The sequence below is a fragment of the Magallana gigas genome, chromosome 2, assembly GCF_963853765.1.
Source record: "Magallana gigas chromosome 2, xbMagGiga1.1, whole genome shotgun sequence".
NCBI classification, from domain to species: Eukaryota; Metazoa; Mollusca; class Bivalvia; order Ostreida; family Ostreidae; genus Magallana; species Magallana gigas.
This window is the reverse complement of record NC_088854.1, coordinates 46,777,736-46,795,916: the sequence shown is the minus strand read 5'-3', so window position 1 is coordinate 46,795,916 and position 18,181 is coordinate 46,777,736. Positions and strand designations below refer to the sequence as shown.

Genomic DNA, 18,181 nt, shown 5'->3' with positions numbered 1-18,181 from the left:
ATAAAAATATTTTATGCGTACTCAGTATTAACGATAGTGCACTTTTTTGTGTGGAAAAACTTCAAGACAAATGCCGGAAACGTGTAATCCGCTACTTGTTTTGTTTTTATTATTTCCATCGAAGCGCATCACTAACCCAGACACAACATGTTTACAAATGGCGGACAAAAAGAAACCAAATTCTGCCGATGACCGTCCACAAGAAACTGATAGGCAATTTTTAGGTAACCTGTCAGCGGTTAAGCATTTTTGCAAAGTCTTCAATGTTTCCTTTTGAAGATATTTGCGTTCAAACATTCATTTTCAGTTTTATAGCTGTCTAGATACATGTAATGCGGGTGTTGATTGAGGAATTCAGAATAATGTGTTTGAGAATGACATCATACAAGAAAGCACTCTTGACCATCTTGAATAGACCATGTGCCATTTTATATGTAAAATAAGGTGCAAAATCATTTGAATTTTGTATGCTTACAGGAACAGAAATTTGTCATAATTTCATTTCGATATCAACAGATATCATGTACATGTACCTCTGCTCAAGGTTATGTAATGGCTATATACCAAAAACAGTTCTGTATGAACAAATATCAAAGAATGTCATTGGATCCGAGAACTGTGTGATATTTTTTCCTACTGAAGCATTTGAGACATATAGCATATACTGATATAGCGTATATACTGCCATTGAATTTCATTGTCAATTAACCTGAGACTGATTTTGAAGCATATCAGTACTGTAACCACAGGTAATGGTCTGATATTAAGAAGCTTACTAATATCAGACTGTCACAGGTAAAATTTAGACTAATGGAAGAAAGGAATGACATATCACAGCAGTGTTTTGATTGTTGATATGTTTTATGGTGTGACTGTTTGAAGGGCAAAGCCGAAAAACACAATCACATATCACTATAAAGTGTTAATTTATTTTAATTAATTCATATAAAAGTTGCTACAAATTTGAATATGCATATCTCATCAGATGGAATCAGTTGCAGAATTTAATCATGTAAACAATATTTTAGGAACAAGTGAATTTAATTTGCTGTGTTATAATCTGATTTGAAAAAATTCTCTGTACCGGTATATAAGTGGATTTTGCGCACAAGTTTTGTATAATTTAAAAAATCACAAAGTGGCAAGTAGTATTGACTGCCATTTTGAACCACATGCAGTTTCAAATTCAGTGGGTATAGATTGCTACCTCAGTCTCTGAAATATTCTCTTATTTTCATATATACTTGTTATCTGTAGTAGGGGCTGTGCCCTCCAGGTCCCATTTGGTCCATCAGAGAACTTTGTGACCTAAGCCCTCAAATTTTGATGAAGAGATTAGGAGAAAGAAAAATAGAGAGAGAGAGACTTTAAATTAACTCAGTATTCTGCATAATTAAAGGAATCGTAGTAAACGCATGATGAGTGTATATGCAACTTGCATGGCTGAAAATATTTTCGCAAAGTCGTTAATTTACCCTTTTGAGTACCGGTAATAGAATTTTTGCCATTGACTAGTTTCAAGATGTTTGACATTTTTGATAAATTTTCATTGATGTTTCTTACATACAGAGAGATACAGCATTGGAACTTTGATGAAAGATGTTTTGGGTAAAATTGTCAGTAATAGACCAAAGGACCCCATTACATTCCTCTCAGATTAGTAAGTTATAAGTATTTAATTATTAATGATTAATTTACACATACCAGTACATGTATTTGATGAGGTAAAGCCTCCTTCATCACTAAAGTCAATACACTTAATAACTAAAATATTCTTTATATATATATATATATTCAGTGTATATTCCATTAATAAGGCCATTGACAAGAATTGATGTTCAGTGTATATTTTCTGTATATCCTTTGTTTTCAATAAGTAAACTTAATAATAAGTTATGATTTTTTTCCTCTCAAACATTTTATCCATGTTATATGCACTGTAGATTTACTATATATTCTACATTGTCAATTAATTTAAAAGAAAATGATTTAATATTAATTATTTATGTGTGTATTTATGTTAGTCAGCATTTTTTCTTGCATATCTATTTTAGTTTTGACTCCCTAGAAGACCAGTCAAACTTGGTACTAAAAGCTCGTAACATTATTGAAATGACCCATCATAGCCGCCCTGTGTTTGAGATGAATGTGCGTCAAGCCTATGACATAATGCTCAAGCAAAAAGGTGAGTATATTAATGGTTGGATGCTCTTTTGAAGTGCAAAGGTTACACTGCTAGATTACCTGTAGTCCCCTGATTATAGAACTTGGTATTGAAATAAATGAATTATTGAAAGGTATTTATTGTAGCGACTAATACACATCTTTATGTTTGCATTTAAATTAATTAAAGCAATATATACTGTATAACTTTAATGATTACAATTATATTTTATTCATTTTTCCAGTGTTAATTGACAAGGTGCAGAAACATAGTTTTACTTCTCAATTTATGGAAATCTCACAATTTGACATGCAGACCAAATGATAACACTCATGATAATATTAAGATTCATTGTAATTAAGAGTCATACCTGTGCATATACTGGCAGCCCTTCATTTAAATATCTGCTGTGTGCTTGTACAGGCTGTAAAATTTAATTCTCTGTGGTTTTTACACACAAGGAGAAAATAATTACCATACCTGATTTTTTGGTGTTTAAAATGGATAGCAGTTCCCATTTTGCTTAGGCTAATGATTTAGTATGGCACTTTGTGGGCATAATTGTTATAAAAAAGAATGTAGGAGAGCTTTTTATGCTCACTGTATGGATTATGATGCACATCCACAGACATATGCATAATAGCAAAGTAGAATTGCTGTCACTCCTTTGGAGAAGAGAATTCTGTTAATTAAGGCTTTTAAAGTCATTCAAAATTTGTTTGTTAGAAAAGATGTATTTTAAAGAGTGAGATAAATTACATCTACATGTATATAAAAAGGGATCTGAAAATGAATTACAAATCAGGGTTTGTTCATTAGCAAGAAAGTTAACTTTTGTTTTTATGAATAAAATTCTGAAACACCCAAAATCATGAAATATTTATAATGCAGACTATGTCTGATAGTGAATAAAACCCACACAATAAATCTTACATTGTTAGGGAAAGAATAATGTATGTTTCAGGCTTGTAGTCTAAAAATAAAATTGTCATGATGTCCTTTATATTAATTTTCACATAGAGTCAAAATTCATAGTCTAAGATATTGAGGGTAAAATACTTAAAAAATAAGTTGTTGGGGCTTACAAAACACTTATACATATCCATTGTATATGAAATGTCAGTGTTCGAGAAACAAAAGTTAAATTGTATATCTTAATGTTCATTTTGTACAATTATGATATTTGTGCTAATAATATGCTAGGATACCTTATTATCAAATATTTACATTATTTAGTTGACATCTTGACATGTTCTTAATGGAAAAAAAAGATTTAACCATTTTTATTCTTGTATCAATTTTGAAAATCAGATTTTGGAAGGAAGTCTTCAGATTTAGTGTTTTTGGAGGAGGATAGTGAGTATTAAACTCTAAAAATCTCTCTTGGATCATGAACTATCCACAACGACGGGAATTAACCTCTTTTCCTTGAGAATCTTACTATTACTTTGCTTTGATAATAAAAAGTTTACATGTGTACCTAAATACAAAAAGCATATCATTCTCAATGAATAATTCATCAAAGAAATGCAAGATTTTAAAATAATTCTCCTCCTATTTCAATTTGACTACCCATATTTAACTTACGGTAATTTTTAGACTAAATGGTAACTGCATGGATTAATTAATGCAAGAAAAAAAAAGCATAACATTGTGCATAATGACAGTGTGAAATTAACAATTGGTTATTTTTCCTTTAGCGCCATGTTGTAGAATTACTGTGTTTGAATTATGTAATCTTAACTTTTTCTCTCCTTTTCAGTTTCCATTAACAATATGACTATAGTTTTTGTAGATCTAGATTAATTACAAATTTCTACTTATGAAGTGATTTGACCTATTTTGGGCTACTATACATTTGTATCATCTATTGTTTGAGAACACTTCAATTCTTCCTTTCTTTTCTTCTCAATAATTGATAAACTGATAGATTTGGTTTTTCAAGATGTAAAGAAGTCACATTCATGCTTACAACTTACCATGATTTAAAATCAGAAAATACAGACATTCAACCATACATGTATTAGCATAAATTAAACTAAAATAGAAGTGGGAATTTTCCCACCCTTAAGCTTTAATATACATGGGTGATTTATTATCAGTAATCTCCAGACAACTGGAATATATTTTCTGGATATTCTTTTAATAATAAATTGAAACAATTTAAATTATCTGTATGTTTGTTACACAATACTCCAAAGAATCTAAAAAAAAGAAAAAAAGAAAAATAGAAATACATATGTATAATATAGTAGTAATTGGAATGTGAAATAAATTTTGAATCAATATTTGGTACAAAACTGCCTTTTTTCCCAATGGAATACCTACAGTAGTATAAGAGTATATGAATTAAAATGAAAACCATATTTGCACTATAGGCTAACAAAAAATACAATTGCATGCTTGTACTAAATGTACATGTACATATGTAAGTGAAGTAAAATTTGTTTCTTACCCCAAATAAACACATATATGTGTGCATTTGTTTCTTTTAAATTAACCGTATATTTCTAGCAGAGGACAGTCTTTATATGAAGATTGTAGATCTCAATGATGACTTTGATTTAATTTATAGCTGAATGTACACTCTCAGTTTGTTGTTCCTTCACTTGCAGTTGGTAAAAGACTCTATGGAGTGAATGGAACTTCCTACACAGACCTAATTAAGACCCTTTGCAGGTATTGATCACAACAGATTAGGCTACTGTAGTTGATGTATAGGTAAAATGAACTCTTTTTATTCACTGAATGTGTATGTAAACAATTTTATGAATAAAAATTAATTATTTGATGACACTTGCCAAGTTGTGCATTAAAAAAATTGAGTTAAGATGTGGTTAAGATTAGGTGGAGGTGGCAGTCAAAATCTTTGTCATTGTTGGAAAACAATGGAAATTAAATCCAGGAACCTATGATATAACTACATTTTATGAATATTGTTGGGTTTTCTTACCTTCCCCTTTCATTGTACAAGCCACTGGCACCTGAACTTAAGAATATAAAAATATTTTTTTATAGTAACTAATATATCAATTTTTTAACTTCAGGTGTCTATGAATAAATCATTATTAATTAGTACATGTATGTACAAGAAGTGTGCTAATTAATATCTGTAAAATTTTTGGAGTAATTAGGTGTACTCAATGACACATAAACCATCAATATTGTTTCCATACAATATAAACCTGTAATATGACTCTACAGACATGGATTTTTTTTTCAAAACTGAAACATTATGACAAAACTGCTTTGTCCATAGGGATATGCCACAACCTGTTACAACCAAACTTCTCAAGAAAATTGAATGCCTAGACTATGAAGCCATTACCTTTGATGTCTTTAAGTCTGGTGTCTTCACATGTTGTGTATTGCAAGGTAAGGTTCATTATCCTATGAATACAATGTCTGGTACTTTCAGAAATTTTTCAGAAAGTGGCTATTCACATATGAATGCAAGTTAACTGTTGATTTTTTATATTTTAGATTACGTGAAGTTATGTGAGATGCTGTTTAACTCACTAGACTTTCAGAGTTCTGGAAAAGTTGACAAAATTTTGTCAGATGTTGTCAACGAACAACTAAAAGCAGCTTTAGCAAATACGCGGACAGACGCTCGAAAGTATGTTTTGGAAATTAGTCAGATTTTGAAAGATTTATTGGGTGAAGTTTAAGAATACATGTAAATATACCTTTTCCTAGACTCTGTGACACTACAGTTCAAGGAAAAGAACACATTTATGTCATGTTTTGATGTTGCTGTGTTAAAATTTCTGGACTCATATTTCCAAAATTAGCTAAATATATATATCTATCCAAATTAACATAGGTATTTAATAGAAAAATCAAAGCAGGACTCTTGTAACTTTCTGAAATTGAAAATGCCATCTGCTAACAGAATTGCAATTATATAATGTACCTGTAATTGAATCCATTTCAAATAATTTATGATAATCAATCTTTTTCTTGCACTTTAAACCTGGAAGAGAGACTGAACTTTCCCCTTTGGTTTGATTAACAAGTGATTTGATAAGCAGATGGTAAAGAAAACTAAATAAAATATAGCAGATAAAAGAACCTATATGATTTATTTTGCTCCTGTACCTTTAAGTCCATACACAGGGCAGACTGATCCATTTTCTTTGTCGTAAGTAAACACATGCACTGGTTGGTTGTTTTGGTTTAAAAAAAAGAGAGACTTTTGACAAGTAGGCATTGTACTTCATATAGCTTTGAAACATATACTGTGTGCATTTTATAAATCAACTTAAATCATAGCTGATAATTATTATACTAACGAAGAAGAGGGTTTTGAGGTTTTGAAGGGATTTGTAGGACTATATTTTATTTGCGTTTTTTGTAGTTTTGATTTTCTGTAATAGTATATACGGTACTCAAATTCATTAATTTTATGCTTCTATTTTTCATGAAAGTTTATTCACCGTGCATATACATACACACACCACCCTTTTCAAATTTCAATCTTTTATTTAGTTATCTTTCTTTCTTTTTTTTAATTAGAATTTTGCCCACATGTATTTTTTTTTTTATTTATCACATTAACAAAACACATTATTTTAAATAATTGATTGACACAAAACCGAACTTGCACAAGTTTGCAACATTGCAAGTTAAAGGTTAGTACCCAGTCTACATGGGATTAGAACTACTTATAATTACATGAAGATACTAACCCTTGACTTGCAATAATGAACTTACATATGCTTCATTTGAGTGTCATGGATATGGCATATTAAGGAGATAATTTGATGGTGTAAACGAGTTTCATACTGGATATTTCATTCACTAAAAAAGATACGCAAGATAATGATCCGTGCCCACTTCTGTGTTGTAGAATTGTAGAAGCTGGGTATAACCTGGGACCAGATGGACTGTTTTATGCCTTAGAACGAGTGAGTATTTTCAACAAAAAGTTCTTCAACTCCAGCACTAGTTTTGTTTATAACTTACAATTATTTTGCAAAACTCTGTTCTAATATTCTTGATAAAGGATTTGATAAGCAATAAGTTTGAATTCTTTTGAATTTTTACATTGCAATACATGTATCCCCATTGATACTGCATACAGGGAAAATTTACCCATGTTAGATTACAGCCCCATTTTCCCTCATTAGAATTGACAATTGGCAAATCTAAAACAGAGCTAATTGAAGACTTAAAGGTATTTCTGTATTAACATCTTTTAAAACAGTTATTGGATAAAGCATCATGGTACAAAAATGATCTTGTGTTCATTAAATGTAATTCATTTCTTTTGATCCATCATGGACGTTAGTATATACGTCCATGGATCTATATATCATTTAGTCAATGAAGCTGTACGTCCCTGCTGATCTGTAATTCTGAAAGAACAAAATGTGAACTCTTTCATTGGTGTAAAGTGCAAAGCTTTGTATACAGTTCATGCGCTGGTATGATAAGGAAGTTATTAATTCATTAATTATGGATTTTAATTATGCAACTGATAGTGCATCACAAAGATCTTTAATAATGTCTACAAATAATAGTTGACTCTGTTAATTTTAGGGCAGCAGAGACATTCACTTAAAGACTCAGTGTTTTCATTAACAATCGTATGAATAATCAATTCAAAAGGCATGGGAAATGATGTAACATTCCTCTATATGGCAAAGCTAAGGTAGAAATGCTTTCCCTCACCCCATGAAAATAACCTTCAAAAACAAAAGAATACTGTTAAAATCGCTTAATGACTTAATTTTTGATCTTGAGACTGTTTCATAGGAACAAATTTTAAAGCTTTTTATTCTTCAGAATAAAAAAAAATTCTTTATTATTCAGCTAAATGTAATTCTAAAAGATCCTTGAATATTCTTCAGAATAAAAATGTATCTTGAGATGATGATAATTATATCTACATTAAATAAAAAGCAAAGATAAACCTATCAGAAATTTTAAAAATCATTTTAAAAATTAATGTTACATATATCTTATCATTTCATGTTAAATACCGAAATCTAAATGGTTTGGACGCAGTTTGTAATCCGTTTTATTATCCTCAGTGTTAGCAACACACTTGGCAACGGGTAACACTATATAAATAGTGCCTGTTTGGGAGGGTAGCAGTTGAAATTGACAACCCGAGAAAACCATTGTCAACCGACGCGAAGCGGAGGTTGACAATGGTTTTCGAGGGGTGTCAATTTCAACTGTTATCCTCCCAAACAGGCACTATTTATTTTGTTATACTGAATGTCTTAATTTTTAAGAAAATTTTACTGCTTTTATATAGGAATAACGTGAATTCTACAGCGAACCGTACGCGCATAATTTTCGCGCATGTAACAATTTGTAATGTTACCCGTTGCTAAGTGCGTTGCTAACGCTGAGGGTAATAGAACGGATTATGAACTGCGTCTTAACCAATCAGATTTCAGTATTTAACATGAAAGTATAACAAAAGGAATTGTTACATGCGCGTAAATTATGAACGTATGGTCCACCGTAGAATTCACGCCTACGGTAAAGTTTTCTTTAAAATTAAGACATTCAGTATAATAAAATAAATAGTGCCTATTTGGGAGGGTAACAGTTGAAATTGACACCCCTCGAAAACCATTGTCAACCTCCGATTCGCGTCGGTTGACAATGATTTTCTTGGGGTGTCAATTTCAACTGCTACCCTCCCAAACAGGCACTATTTATATAACGTACTTATTTTGTTTATAAAGGGAATGAGAAGTAAAAGCCAACTCGGAGGTCAAACATTGGAACAGTTTACCATAGAAATTTGTGATGCTTTTCTATCAAAGGTAAAGTTTATAGTCTATTGAAAAAAAAATGAACAATCAGTTAAAATTTGTAAGAACATTTCAACCTTTTTTTTGCAAACATGACATAATGAACTGCAATTGTTGTAAAATGCAAGCAAATCATTTGTAGTTTATAATACCATAACCACTAACAAATGTTGTTTACTACTTATGTTTGCAATTCAGTGTTAATGACGGTTGGTAAAAGCAATTGCGTTTATATTATAGAGTTATAAAAAAAGCCTGGTAGTTGTAAGGATTAAAAAAGCGTTAAATGTAAAAGTAATGTAGAAATCATACAATATTATGCAAATAAATGATACATGTATTTCACATCTTTAGGAAGATTACGAATCATTAGTTAAAGTTAGATACAAAAAAGTTGTAAAACAAAATTATAGCAATTCATTCAAACAATAATACCATAACTATCGTATTTGAACTTCGAATTTGTGAGCTTTATTCCACAAGGATTCATGTTAAACATTCTAATCCGCTGACACACTGTACGCACTGTTGTATAGGCGTCTGCCGCTAAAAAAAAATTTCCTTAATTAAACCAAAACATTTTAGTACATGGGATAATTTCATTATTAAAGGAATAAATTTAAAGTCAGGCACCTGTAATGCGTTGGTATCTTAAGAAAAGGGTAGATTGGTAAAATTAAGTAAAGTATAAAAACCTAGATACGTGTAATACTAGCACAAGGTCAATAATAACACAAGGTCATTGATTGTATCTTATTCTCTTATTTTAATGCATCAGCGATTCTTATGCTGTAAAACTATTTAAAGTAGTTTAATGAACTGGAACATAAATTATGTTTTAGTTTTAAGATGTAGCATATCGTACCGAGACGACGCGGTTTCTAAAACAGACAGGGTCGTCCTATCACGTCTATTGTTCAAGAAGCGCTCTTTCCTTGTTATATTTTTAACTAAGCGCGAAAGGTATAAATAGACGCAATATTTTATGTGTCAACAAATTAGTGTGATTTAGTTTTAAGAAATTTTCTATTGCTCAAGATTTCGTTTAAGTTAAATGCGATTATATCCTTATGAGTTTTGTAAATTCGCAAGGTTGCATATTTTGTTGCACATTGACTGCATATGCGACTCCATTTTTAATGCTTTTGTTATTTTTATCAGGTGAAGCGACTTAGATAATCTCAATATTCGAAAAGAGAAAGAGCCTGTTGTGGTTTTGGATATTTATTGCCACACCGTACACGCAGCGGAACTTTTCTTTTCAACAACAAAATACAAAGTTCCTACAAGCCCAACAAAGTGAAGATACACCATATGCCACTTTTCCAAATTACTGATCGTGTAACAATGAAATTCAAGACAGGCAAAGACTGTCAAAATATTGATATCCTAAATCATTATTATAATGTATATACACCCTGACCATTTTCTGGGAAATGTAAAGGGGATTATTAATTTGCAATTTACAAAGTTGTTTTTTTTGTAATAAATTATTTAGAAACAAATCAGTTTTATTGATATCTGTCATTCTCACAGCCGTCCCAGTAAAGAGTGTTTGTGTTGTCACAAAGGAATTCAAGGTAAGGAGGTCTGGAGACCCGCGGGGGATAAGGGTCTTTAATGGTCCACATGTCCAAAACGGCATCGGGGATACTTTTGTACGCCATTTCTGGGTTTGAGGTGTCGGCTTCGATGAGACCGGAACAGGGTCGGTACTTGGGGTTGGATCTAGATCTTGATGTTGCACATCTAGGTTTACATAATTCTCCGAGCGAGTCAAATACAGAAATGAACGATTGCGATCGTCCAAATTTCGGGTCTTTGATTGCTACATATCCTACGTACTCCGATATGGGCATACGGTTATCGACAAGTACATAGTCAAGGTAGGAACCTTCGTATGATAAACCATCTGATTTCAGATAAACCTTGGAAGCACCAGAACCGCTGATCGAAGAATGTGTTCTCTGTGGCAGTTGGTCAACTTTAAGTCTTCTTTGAAATTGATTAGAAGTCCGTGGGTCGTAAATATCATAAGTAGACATGAGTCCATTTTTATAACCATTAATTTCGTATGTGTGGTTGGGGGCTCTCATCGTTTTTATAGCTATTGGTACATACAGCCATTTTGAGGAATCGGCAACTCCGTCAATCTCGTAGGTGTTTTGAATTGGGTACGCCAGTTCGTGGATCCAAGAAGTAATATCATTGTTTAATGGCGTTGGCAAGTCAGAAAACACACTTCGTCTCTGTCGTCTAATGCTGAACGAATTATGTGGATTTTGTCTCCAACTGAAGAAATTGCCACCTGGTGCTTGTGGGTTATTTCCCGGCACATTGAGGTTGGATATGATGGACGGCGCCTTTTGCTTCACCTGTGGAGCAACAGGAGTAGACTTTGGCATTGGTGGAGCAGGTTGTGGACCGATTGCAGTGTTCATGGGTTGTACCTGTGGGGGGTTTATAGCTACAGGTGGGACCGTAGTGGCTACCTGTGGCATCGGGTCTTGTACTTGTGGTTGCTCAGGCCCTGAAGCAACAGGGCTTGGACCAAATTGATCAAATGGATTCATATGCATATGGGGATCAACCTGGTTTGGGGAAGGTGGATCTATAACTGGCAGTTCCATTCCAGTAACTGTACCCATTACGGGTAATTCCATACCAACATTTTGGTTTGCTTGCTCAAAGGGATTAAAAGGAGAATGTACACCATTTTGCATATTTCCATGTTGAGGATGTGCATTTCCCTGCACCGATTGTTGCTGATTTCCATGAGGGGATTGTGGTAGTTGCATATGTCCTTGTGAAGGCGGTTGTTGGGGATTGGATTGTACGGGTAATGAGTGGATAATTTGATTTCCAAAATGAGACATTCCAGATCCAAGAGTGTTGGGAACACCAGAAATCGAATGTGTTTGGCCTAATCCTGTGTGTCCTTGAGTGGGATCTGGATTTGGTTGCTCTGGAAGTGGGTTGCTGGCAGCACCAAACTGGGAATTCAAACTGGAGGGTCCCATTTGAGGTCTTGGACCAACAACTGTCTGTGGGACAGGAACATTTGGTTCTAAATTTGGCTGTCCTGGGTTCATTACAGTTTGCTGACTTCCAAAACCACCCATTTGAGCAAGATTTGGTTGAGGTGGTCCTCTTGGTTGATTTGGAACAATTCCTCCTAAAGGATTTGAGGGTCCATTTAGTCCGGGAAATGCCGCATTTGGGTTGTTTACTGGAGCTGGGAACTGTTGACCAGGAAGTTGTTGGTTTAATAAATTAGACGCGATCGGAACTTCTGGAGACGTATCGAAAGCGTACTTGGTAACTGTTGACTGACATTTCCATTGTCCATCGATGTTTGCGCATGTCAGATACGGCGTTCCACAGTCTCTGTTAAGAGCAGAGCAAGTTGGCACATCGTCATAGTAAAAATACTGATTTGTCCAAATATCGTTCAAGCCATCGATGTTTCGGAAGAATGTAAAATTGGCCATTGGAGCTTGGGAATCATGGATGCCTGGACAATTTGGGTAGTCGTTGGCAGGATTAAAACCTTTCATGCGGAAATTTTCTCTCGCCTTTTCAAATAAGTGGTCGATGTATGCATAGTGGAAGATAAAAACAGGATCGTATGCGGCGCGATCTAATCTATTCATAGTTCCTCCGACATAGCCGTGAACGTTGTAATTTATTCCTTCTAGAGTATTCGCAAAGTCTTTTGTTCTAGGATTCATAAAGATGTCGTGGTAATGAGTATTTCTTTCGACTACTCGTTCAATGTCACTTTCAGTTAGCACGCCACCTATGTGATTTAGATTACGAGATATTCTTCTGCCTGTGCCGTCAGTCCAGTTACCAAATGGCCCGGTCTCAACGAAGTTGTAACCGTTTCCGAAGAACTCGGGCGACCATACGACAGATACGGTGGGATCATTGAGGGTTTCCTCGAGTGTAGATGCCCAATATGGAATTGTTATTGTAGGATTGCATACTTGTCTCATTGCCATTTCCAATCTGTAATTAAATCAAATAATTGCCTCTGGTGATATTTTTTTTACTGATTCATACCAAGTTAAAACTTAATTTTTACTTTAGCATTTTGAATATTAAAGTGACATTATGATACATATTCTTATTACACATGTAAATGCCATACTGGTATCTTTTTTTTTTTTACCAAAAGTACGTCCATATTAGAAAATAAGTAAATGTATGAATTTTTGCTAATGATCAAACGTTTGAATAGTATATGTCAGTTTTTATGTTATTTATGCTGATCGTCTGTATGTATTTCATCACCTACCTAAGCAGGAAAATTCTATTAAATCCGAGGAATCCACACCCAAAGCGAGAGGCAGGTACTTTGGTTGCCTGATGGACACCAGCTAAGGCATCATAAACGTTAGGTTGTACAGTCTAAAAATTCATAATCAAACAATATTATTTCAGAAATTTTTATCAATGCCTTGCAGATAAGACATGATGGTTTGATTCAAAATATTTCTCCTTATATATGGGTGCTATAGTTTATATAAATTACATTTACGTTTTTGATTAAGTTTGCTTCATACCGTTGTTGCTTTTAGTGTTTTCAAACAATCGAAAACTTGCAATCTTTCTATTTCATTCAGCTTTCGGATTTCCTTACGCTGACCGCGATACCAAGATGCTTGTCTCTTCTTTCTGCCCTGTTGATTGGCCAAGTTGTAGATTTGTCTGTCAAGACCCTCGATCCATTTGACGGTGGCCTCGGGAATTTTGCTGTTTGAACGCTCAGCGGCAGTTGTCCATAAGTACTGGCGAAGAGCCAAGGACTGAACTTCTTGTTGTGTTTTTGTGTTTCCGGGTAATTTGTATTGCCGCCCTATATCTGTGTAAGCGCTGCACAATCCCCTGGGCATTTGCATTCGCTCAATTTTCCCAAGTGCCAATGCACTTAGGGTTAACAATATTGCTATTGTAACCCTCATCTGAGGAAGAAAACATAAAATGAAACATGTCAAAATTATATCAATGTTTTAAACAATAGTCTTAGAATCGTTGATGTCTGAACCACTTACATTAAGAAAAGGACCATGCAATGACTATCTTTAACATGTTTGGATGTCAAGTTCTCGAGTTAATCATTTTTTTTAGTACAATTAATCGCTTTATTGTATACTTTACGCAAAATGTAATCACGATTTGTATAAAGTCTGACGGTACTATTTGTCATAAGGATCAATCACTTTGACAATTTCAAGTGATCTAGCATGTTAATGAGAGACTTCTGAAATACATAGCAATGTTCTCTGATTATTGTTTTAAGACTTGACATAACGATTTGTCAAACCTAATTGCCAAGCTGTGGTGCCAACCCATAGTCGGACGATGTACAGAGGACGATCATTGAAAATGGTCTTGTTCTTAATTATTAAACTTGGATGAAAGTATTTCTTGAAATAAAATCTTTTAGCGATAATCTCGATAACATTATTTAGATCAATATTTTTTTTTTAAAAATTAGTAAAGGTAAATCATGACGATTTACCTTTACTAATTTAAAAAAAAAAATCAAAAGCAAAATATTATTATGAGTAAAAATTTTTATCAATTTTTTAAAGAAATTAAATTTATTAGAAGAACTTTAGTCTTTTAAAAGGATTATTATAAGAAACAAAGATTTTTGTACTGAACATTTAAATAAAAATAACGATCGACGAGTAAAAAGCCATCCTTACCTTTCGTAAGCTTCCCAGAATTAAAATAAACTCAAACTAAAAATCATGACAAGATTATGCTATGTATAATATGAATTCTTAATGAACGGCATAAATCATTCACAACGTTAAATCTACACTTGTCAACCATTTATTCACCTTTCTTAACCACACTCTCCTCCAGTTTTCTTTATTTTGAGAGTTGCTTCACGAAAGAATTATTACAATTAATATAGATGGGAACTTCTTTGTAATTTTGTGATACAGGGATGATTGAACGTATTATGTGAATAAAGGTTCATTTGTGAATGAAACTTAGAAATAAAGTGTTTAGTGACTGATAAATGTGTTTCATGAATTTTAAATAAACTAATTGTATCGTTTGCGTTAAAATGTGGTTATTTATCAATGTAAATCCATTGTTTTGTTTAGTCAAATTGAAGATTGTATAAAGGTTTATGTTGACTCTCTCTCTCTCTCTCTCTTGAATATTTTCCATCATCATTATTTTTTTCCTACAGCTGTCACGAATCTAGCATACAGTTCGGGGTTCAAAATATCTGCAGTTGTTAATAATGGAAGCAAATCTTTATCACTACCTGCACAGCAGAACAAATGCCGAATTTGAACGATATCTAATCAATTTGTTCGTCGTGAATTTAGCAAAACAACCTCTGTGAAAAGAAATTCATACATTTCCACAGTTTTGTTTCATTTCATTTTTTTACGTCTGAAATTTTCAAAATTTATGTCCTTAAGATTTTTGTTTGCTTGGTTGATTAACTAATAAAGAAACCTCTGTGATTTTGTGTAAGTATCCGGATATTTGCTAGGAAATAGCAAAGACATAGACATATTCTTCAAAAACCTAGATAATATATTATAACGTCTGGGGTTACTCTGAGGATATTGGAAACGCTTGTAAACTTCACCCTGTATGTTTCTCTGGTCCGTAACGATATATCTATAAACCAATGTAATTGCATCAAAATCTCAATGCTATTAATTTTTTAAATGATACTATTTTAAGTCTGATTTATTGTTCACAAATTTTTATATTTTTATACTTGACTTTGAACCCTAACATTTTGTTCTTTTAAAATTTACTCGTGATTTGATTGTTACTTCTCGACAAAATCTCGTGATCGCTCAAGGTTCAGGAAAACTCGCTTGATATAGGTAAAAGAAGTTCGATAAAGTGAAGTTCAATAAAAACAGATACAAATCCTAGTAATGACTTAAAAACGACAGAGAACTGAAAACTTAATTAGTCTCCCATAGATAATGTTTATTTGTACTAAATTAATGAAAATCCTCAGTATTTGCAATTCTAAATTATAGATTTTTGCTTTATTGGAAAATGATTTACAAGTACGTGCATTCATCTAAATTTGGCTATTAAATAGTTTTTTTTTTTTACTATTTTTCAATTCGTAGGATTCAAAGTAGGATTTGTTCAAACAAGAATAAACGCGGCGTGATAAAAGGAAGTTTTTGCTACCCCCCCCCCCCCCCCCCCAAAAGTGAAATTAATCAAATCAATTGAATGAATTGATCATTGTTTTTGGGACAGAAGGAAATGCGCGTTCCATTTTGGATGTTTGAAATACAATGTGCCTCAGTATTTCATGATCTATATTTACACAGAGAGATTACGTATGAAGTTTTACCACTTTACATGTCATCCCATCACAATTATTCTATGCCTAATTGTTTCTCTTCTTGCATAAACGTGACTACATCTGTGTACAAACACACATTTTTTCCCCGCAATTTGAATGAAAAACGGATCTCATAAGCAACGCGACATGTATTCTTATTTTTCCATTAAAACGTAAATTGTTTTAGTCTACGTCTGTCAGTCTTTTTTTTTATTGCTTCGAAAGCCCTCATCAGGTTTAGGAAGTCAGAATTACTTAATAATAAACCGTTTTTATCATTTTTTTTGGCCTACTCAATGCCATATGTGCCAATACCCCATATGAAATCAAAATACCTCTTAATCTGAATAGAATGGCCTTGAGTTATTTTCATTATGATATTGTTTTTTAATTAAGGTCAATCGTCAGTCATCAGTCTTATGATGGGAGTAAGCATCTCTACATGTTACCACAATCATACTTGTAGATATGTGGTTCATGTATCTATCAGGTGCAAACTTGGAAAGCATTGTAATGAAACCGTTAAATATGAACGTAAAATATGACATACGCAGACCTTGAATTAAAAAATAACAGATAATAATTATATAAAAAACATTAATATCATTTAAAAAAGATGTGACGCTAAAAAAATAAATGCTTTCCCCCCAAGATTCAAGGATTTTTCTAAGGAAAACCTAGTCTTATTTTTAAAAAAAAACCTGACATTGCCCTGACGAGGAATTACTAGTATATGTAATGGTTGTGCTAGAAAACCTGCGTAATGGAATATCATTATTTGCATAAATATTATCATGGTTAACTGTATGTGTCTTCAACATATTTGTGACTTACAAAGAGGCATGCGATTTGAAAAGTAAACGACTCTTTGAACTTGTACAGTAAATCATATTACACGCTAGATAATTGAATTATATTGAACTTACCTGGTCGCCTTCGTTGTTTGATTTATAGAACTTGGAGATGCAATTTTGATTTATATAGATCATTGCACTGTATCAACTTGTTTTAACCATTTAAACAACTTAGTTATTATTTTTACGGTCTGAAATAATTTTCCTACGTATATTAAAAATTAATGTCCATTTAAAAAAAAGGTAGTTATTCATCATGCTTTTCCCTTAATTAGATTAATATTGTCTAGATCCAAAACACACGACTGAATGTATAAATGTTAAAGGGGCATGGTCACGATTTTGGTCAAGTTTTATTTTTCTGTTTTTATTATTTACAATGCTTTGGGAATGCATTTCTAATGACCAAATAAAATTTGGGTGCCAGTCAATGAGTTTTAAGCAAGATACAGGGCTCACAATTCTTCCTCATGTAAACAAGGCTCGTGCCCTGTTTTTGTTGACATAGGTTCAATATACCAGTAAATAATCTTTTTCAAGCTGAGTAGTCTATCTTTTTATTCATTTTAAGCACAAATAAACTGTTCCTAACGATTAACACATTCATTTGAGGTATAAAACTGGATTTTTCACTTCAACATTCAAAATGTAAACAAGCTTTGTTTACATAGCGGAGAATTGTAAGCTCTGTAACTCGCTTATAACTCAACAAATGACACTCACATTTTGGTTGCCTATTTAAAATGCCTTACTGAAGCATTGTAAACATTAAAATCGGAAAAATAATTTTTGACCAAAATCGTGACCATGCCCCTTTAAAGGGACTTAGACACAATTTTATATCAAATTAAATTTTATATTTCATTTTCATGTATTAAATGGTTAACTTGCGCATTTCGAACGATTAACAAAAATTTGAATGTTAGAAGTCAAATTAAACGAGAGACACAGAGGGAAGAAATCATTGTTATGTAAACAAAGCTCGAATCATATTTGTTTACAAATAATGTAAAGTATGGAACTACCATTT

At 32.7% G+C, this 18,181-nt stretch overlaps 2 protein-coding genes across 5 annotated transcripts; one reads left to right on the top strand and one right to left on the bottom strand.

Annotated features, from left to right (window-relative positions):
- Nucleotides 1-93: 93 nt before the first annotated feature.
- LOC105330911 (tubulin polyglutamylase complex subunit 1) lies at nucleotides 94-10,352 on the top strand. Of its 4 annotated transcripts, XM_020068380.3 has the most exons (11): nucleotides 94-224; nucleotides 1,570-1,660; nucleotides 2,055-2,185; nucleotides 3,476-3,520; nucleotides 4,780-4,843; nucleotides 5,424-5,539; nucleotides 5,648-5,783; nucleotides 6,273-6,308; nucleotides 7,017-7,074; nucleotides 8,872-8,952; nucleotides 10,102-10,352. In XM_020068380.3, exons 1-11 carry the CDS (start codon nucleotides 158-160, stop codon nucleotides 10,117-10,119), a joined length of 843 nt encoding a protein of 280 aa, XP_019923939.1. In that variant the 5' UTR covers nucleotides 94-157; the 3' UTR covers nucleotides 10,120-10,352. The 4 variants fall into 4 exon arrangements, with proteins under 4 accessions (XP_019923939.1, XP_011431152.1, XP_011431151.1 ...); XM_011432850.4 differs by lacking the exon at nucleotides 3,476-3,520; XM_011432849.4 differs by lacking the exon at nucleotides 6,273-6,308 and having other exon boundaries at nucleotides 95-224.
- Nucleotides 10,149-14,750, bottom strand: LOC105330910 (uncharacterized). The gene is made up of 4 exons (XM_011432848.4): nucleotides 14,658-14,750; nucleotides 13,509-13,907; nucleotides 13,241-13,353; nucleotides 10,149-12,951 (listed from the first exon to the last, which is right to left on the bottom strand). The coding sequence occupies exons 2-4, from the start codon at nucleotides 13,905-13,907 to the stop codon at nucleotides 10,452-10,454; spliced, it is 3,012 nt and encodes a 1,003-aa protein (XP_011431150.3). The 5' UTR covers nucleotides 14,658-14,750; the 3' UTR covers nucleotides 10,149-10,451.
- Between the last annotated feature and the right edge of the window lie 3,431 nt (nucleotides 14,751-18,181).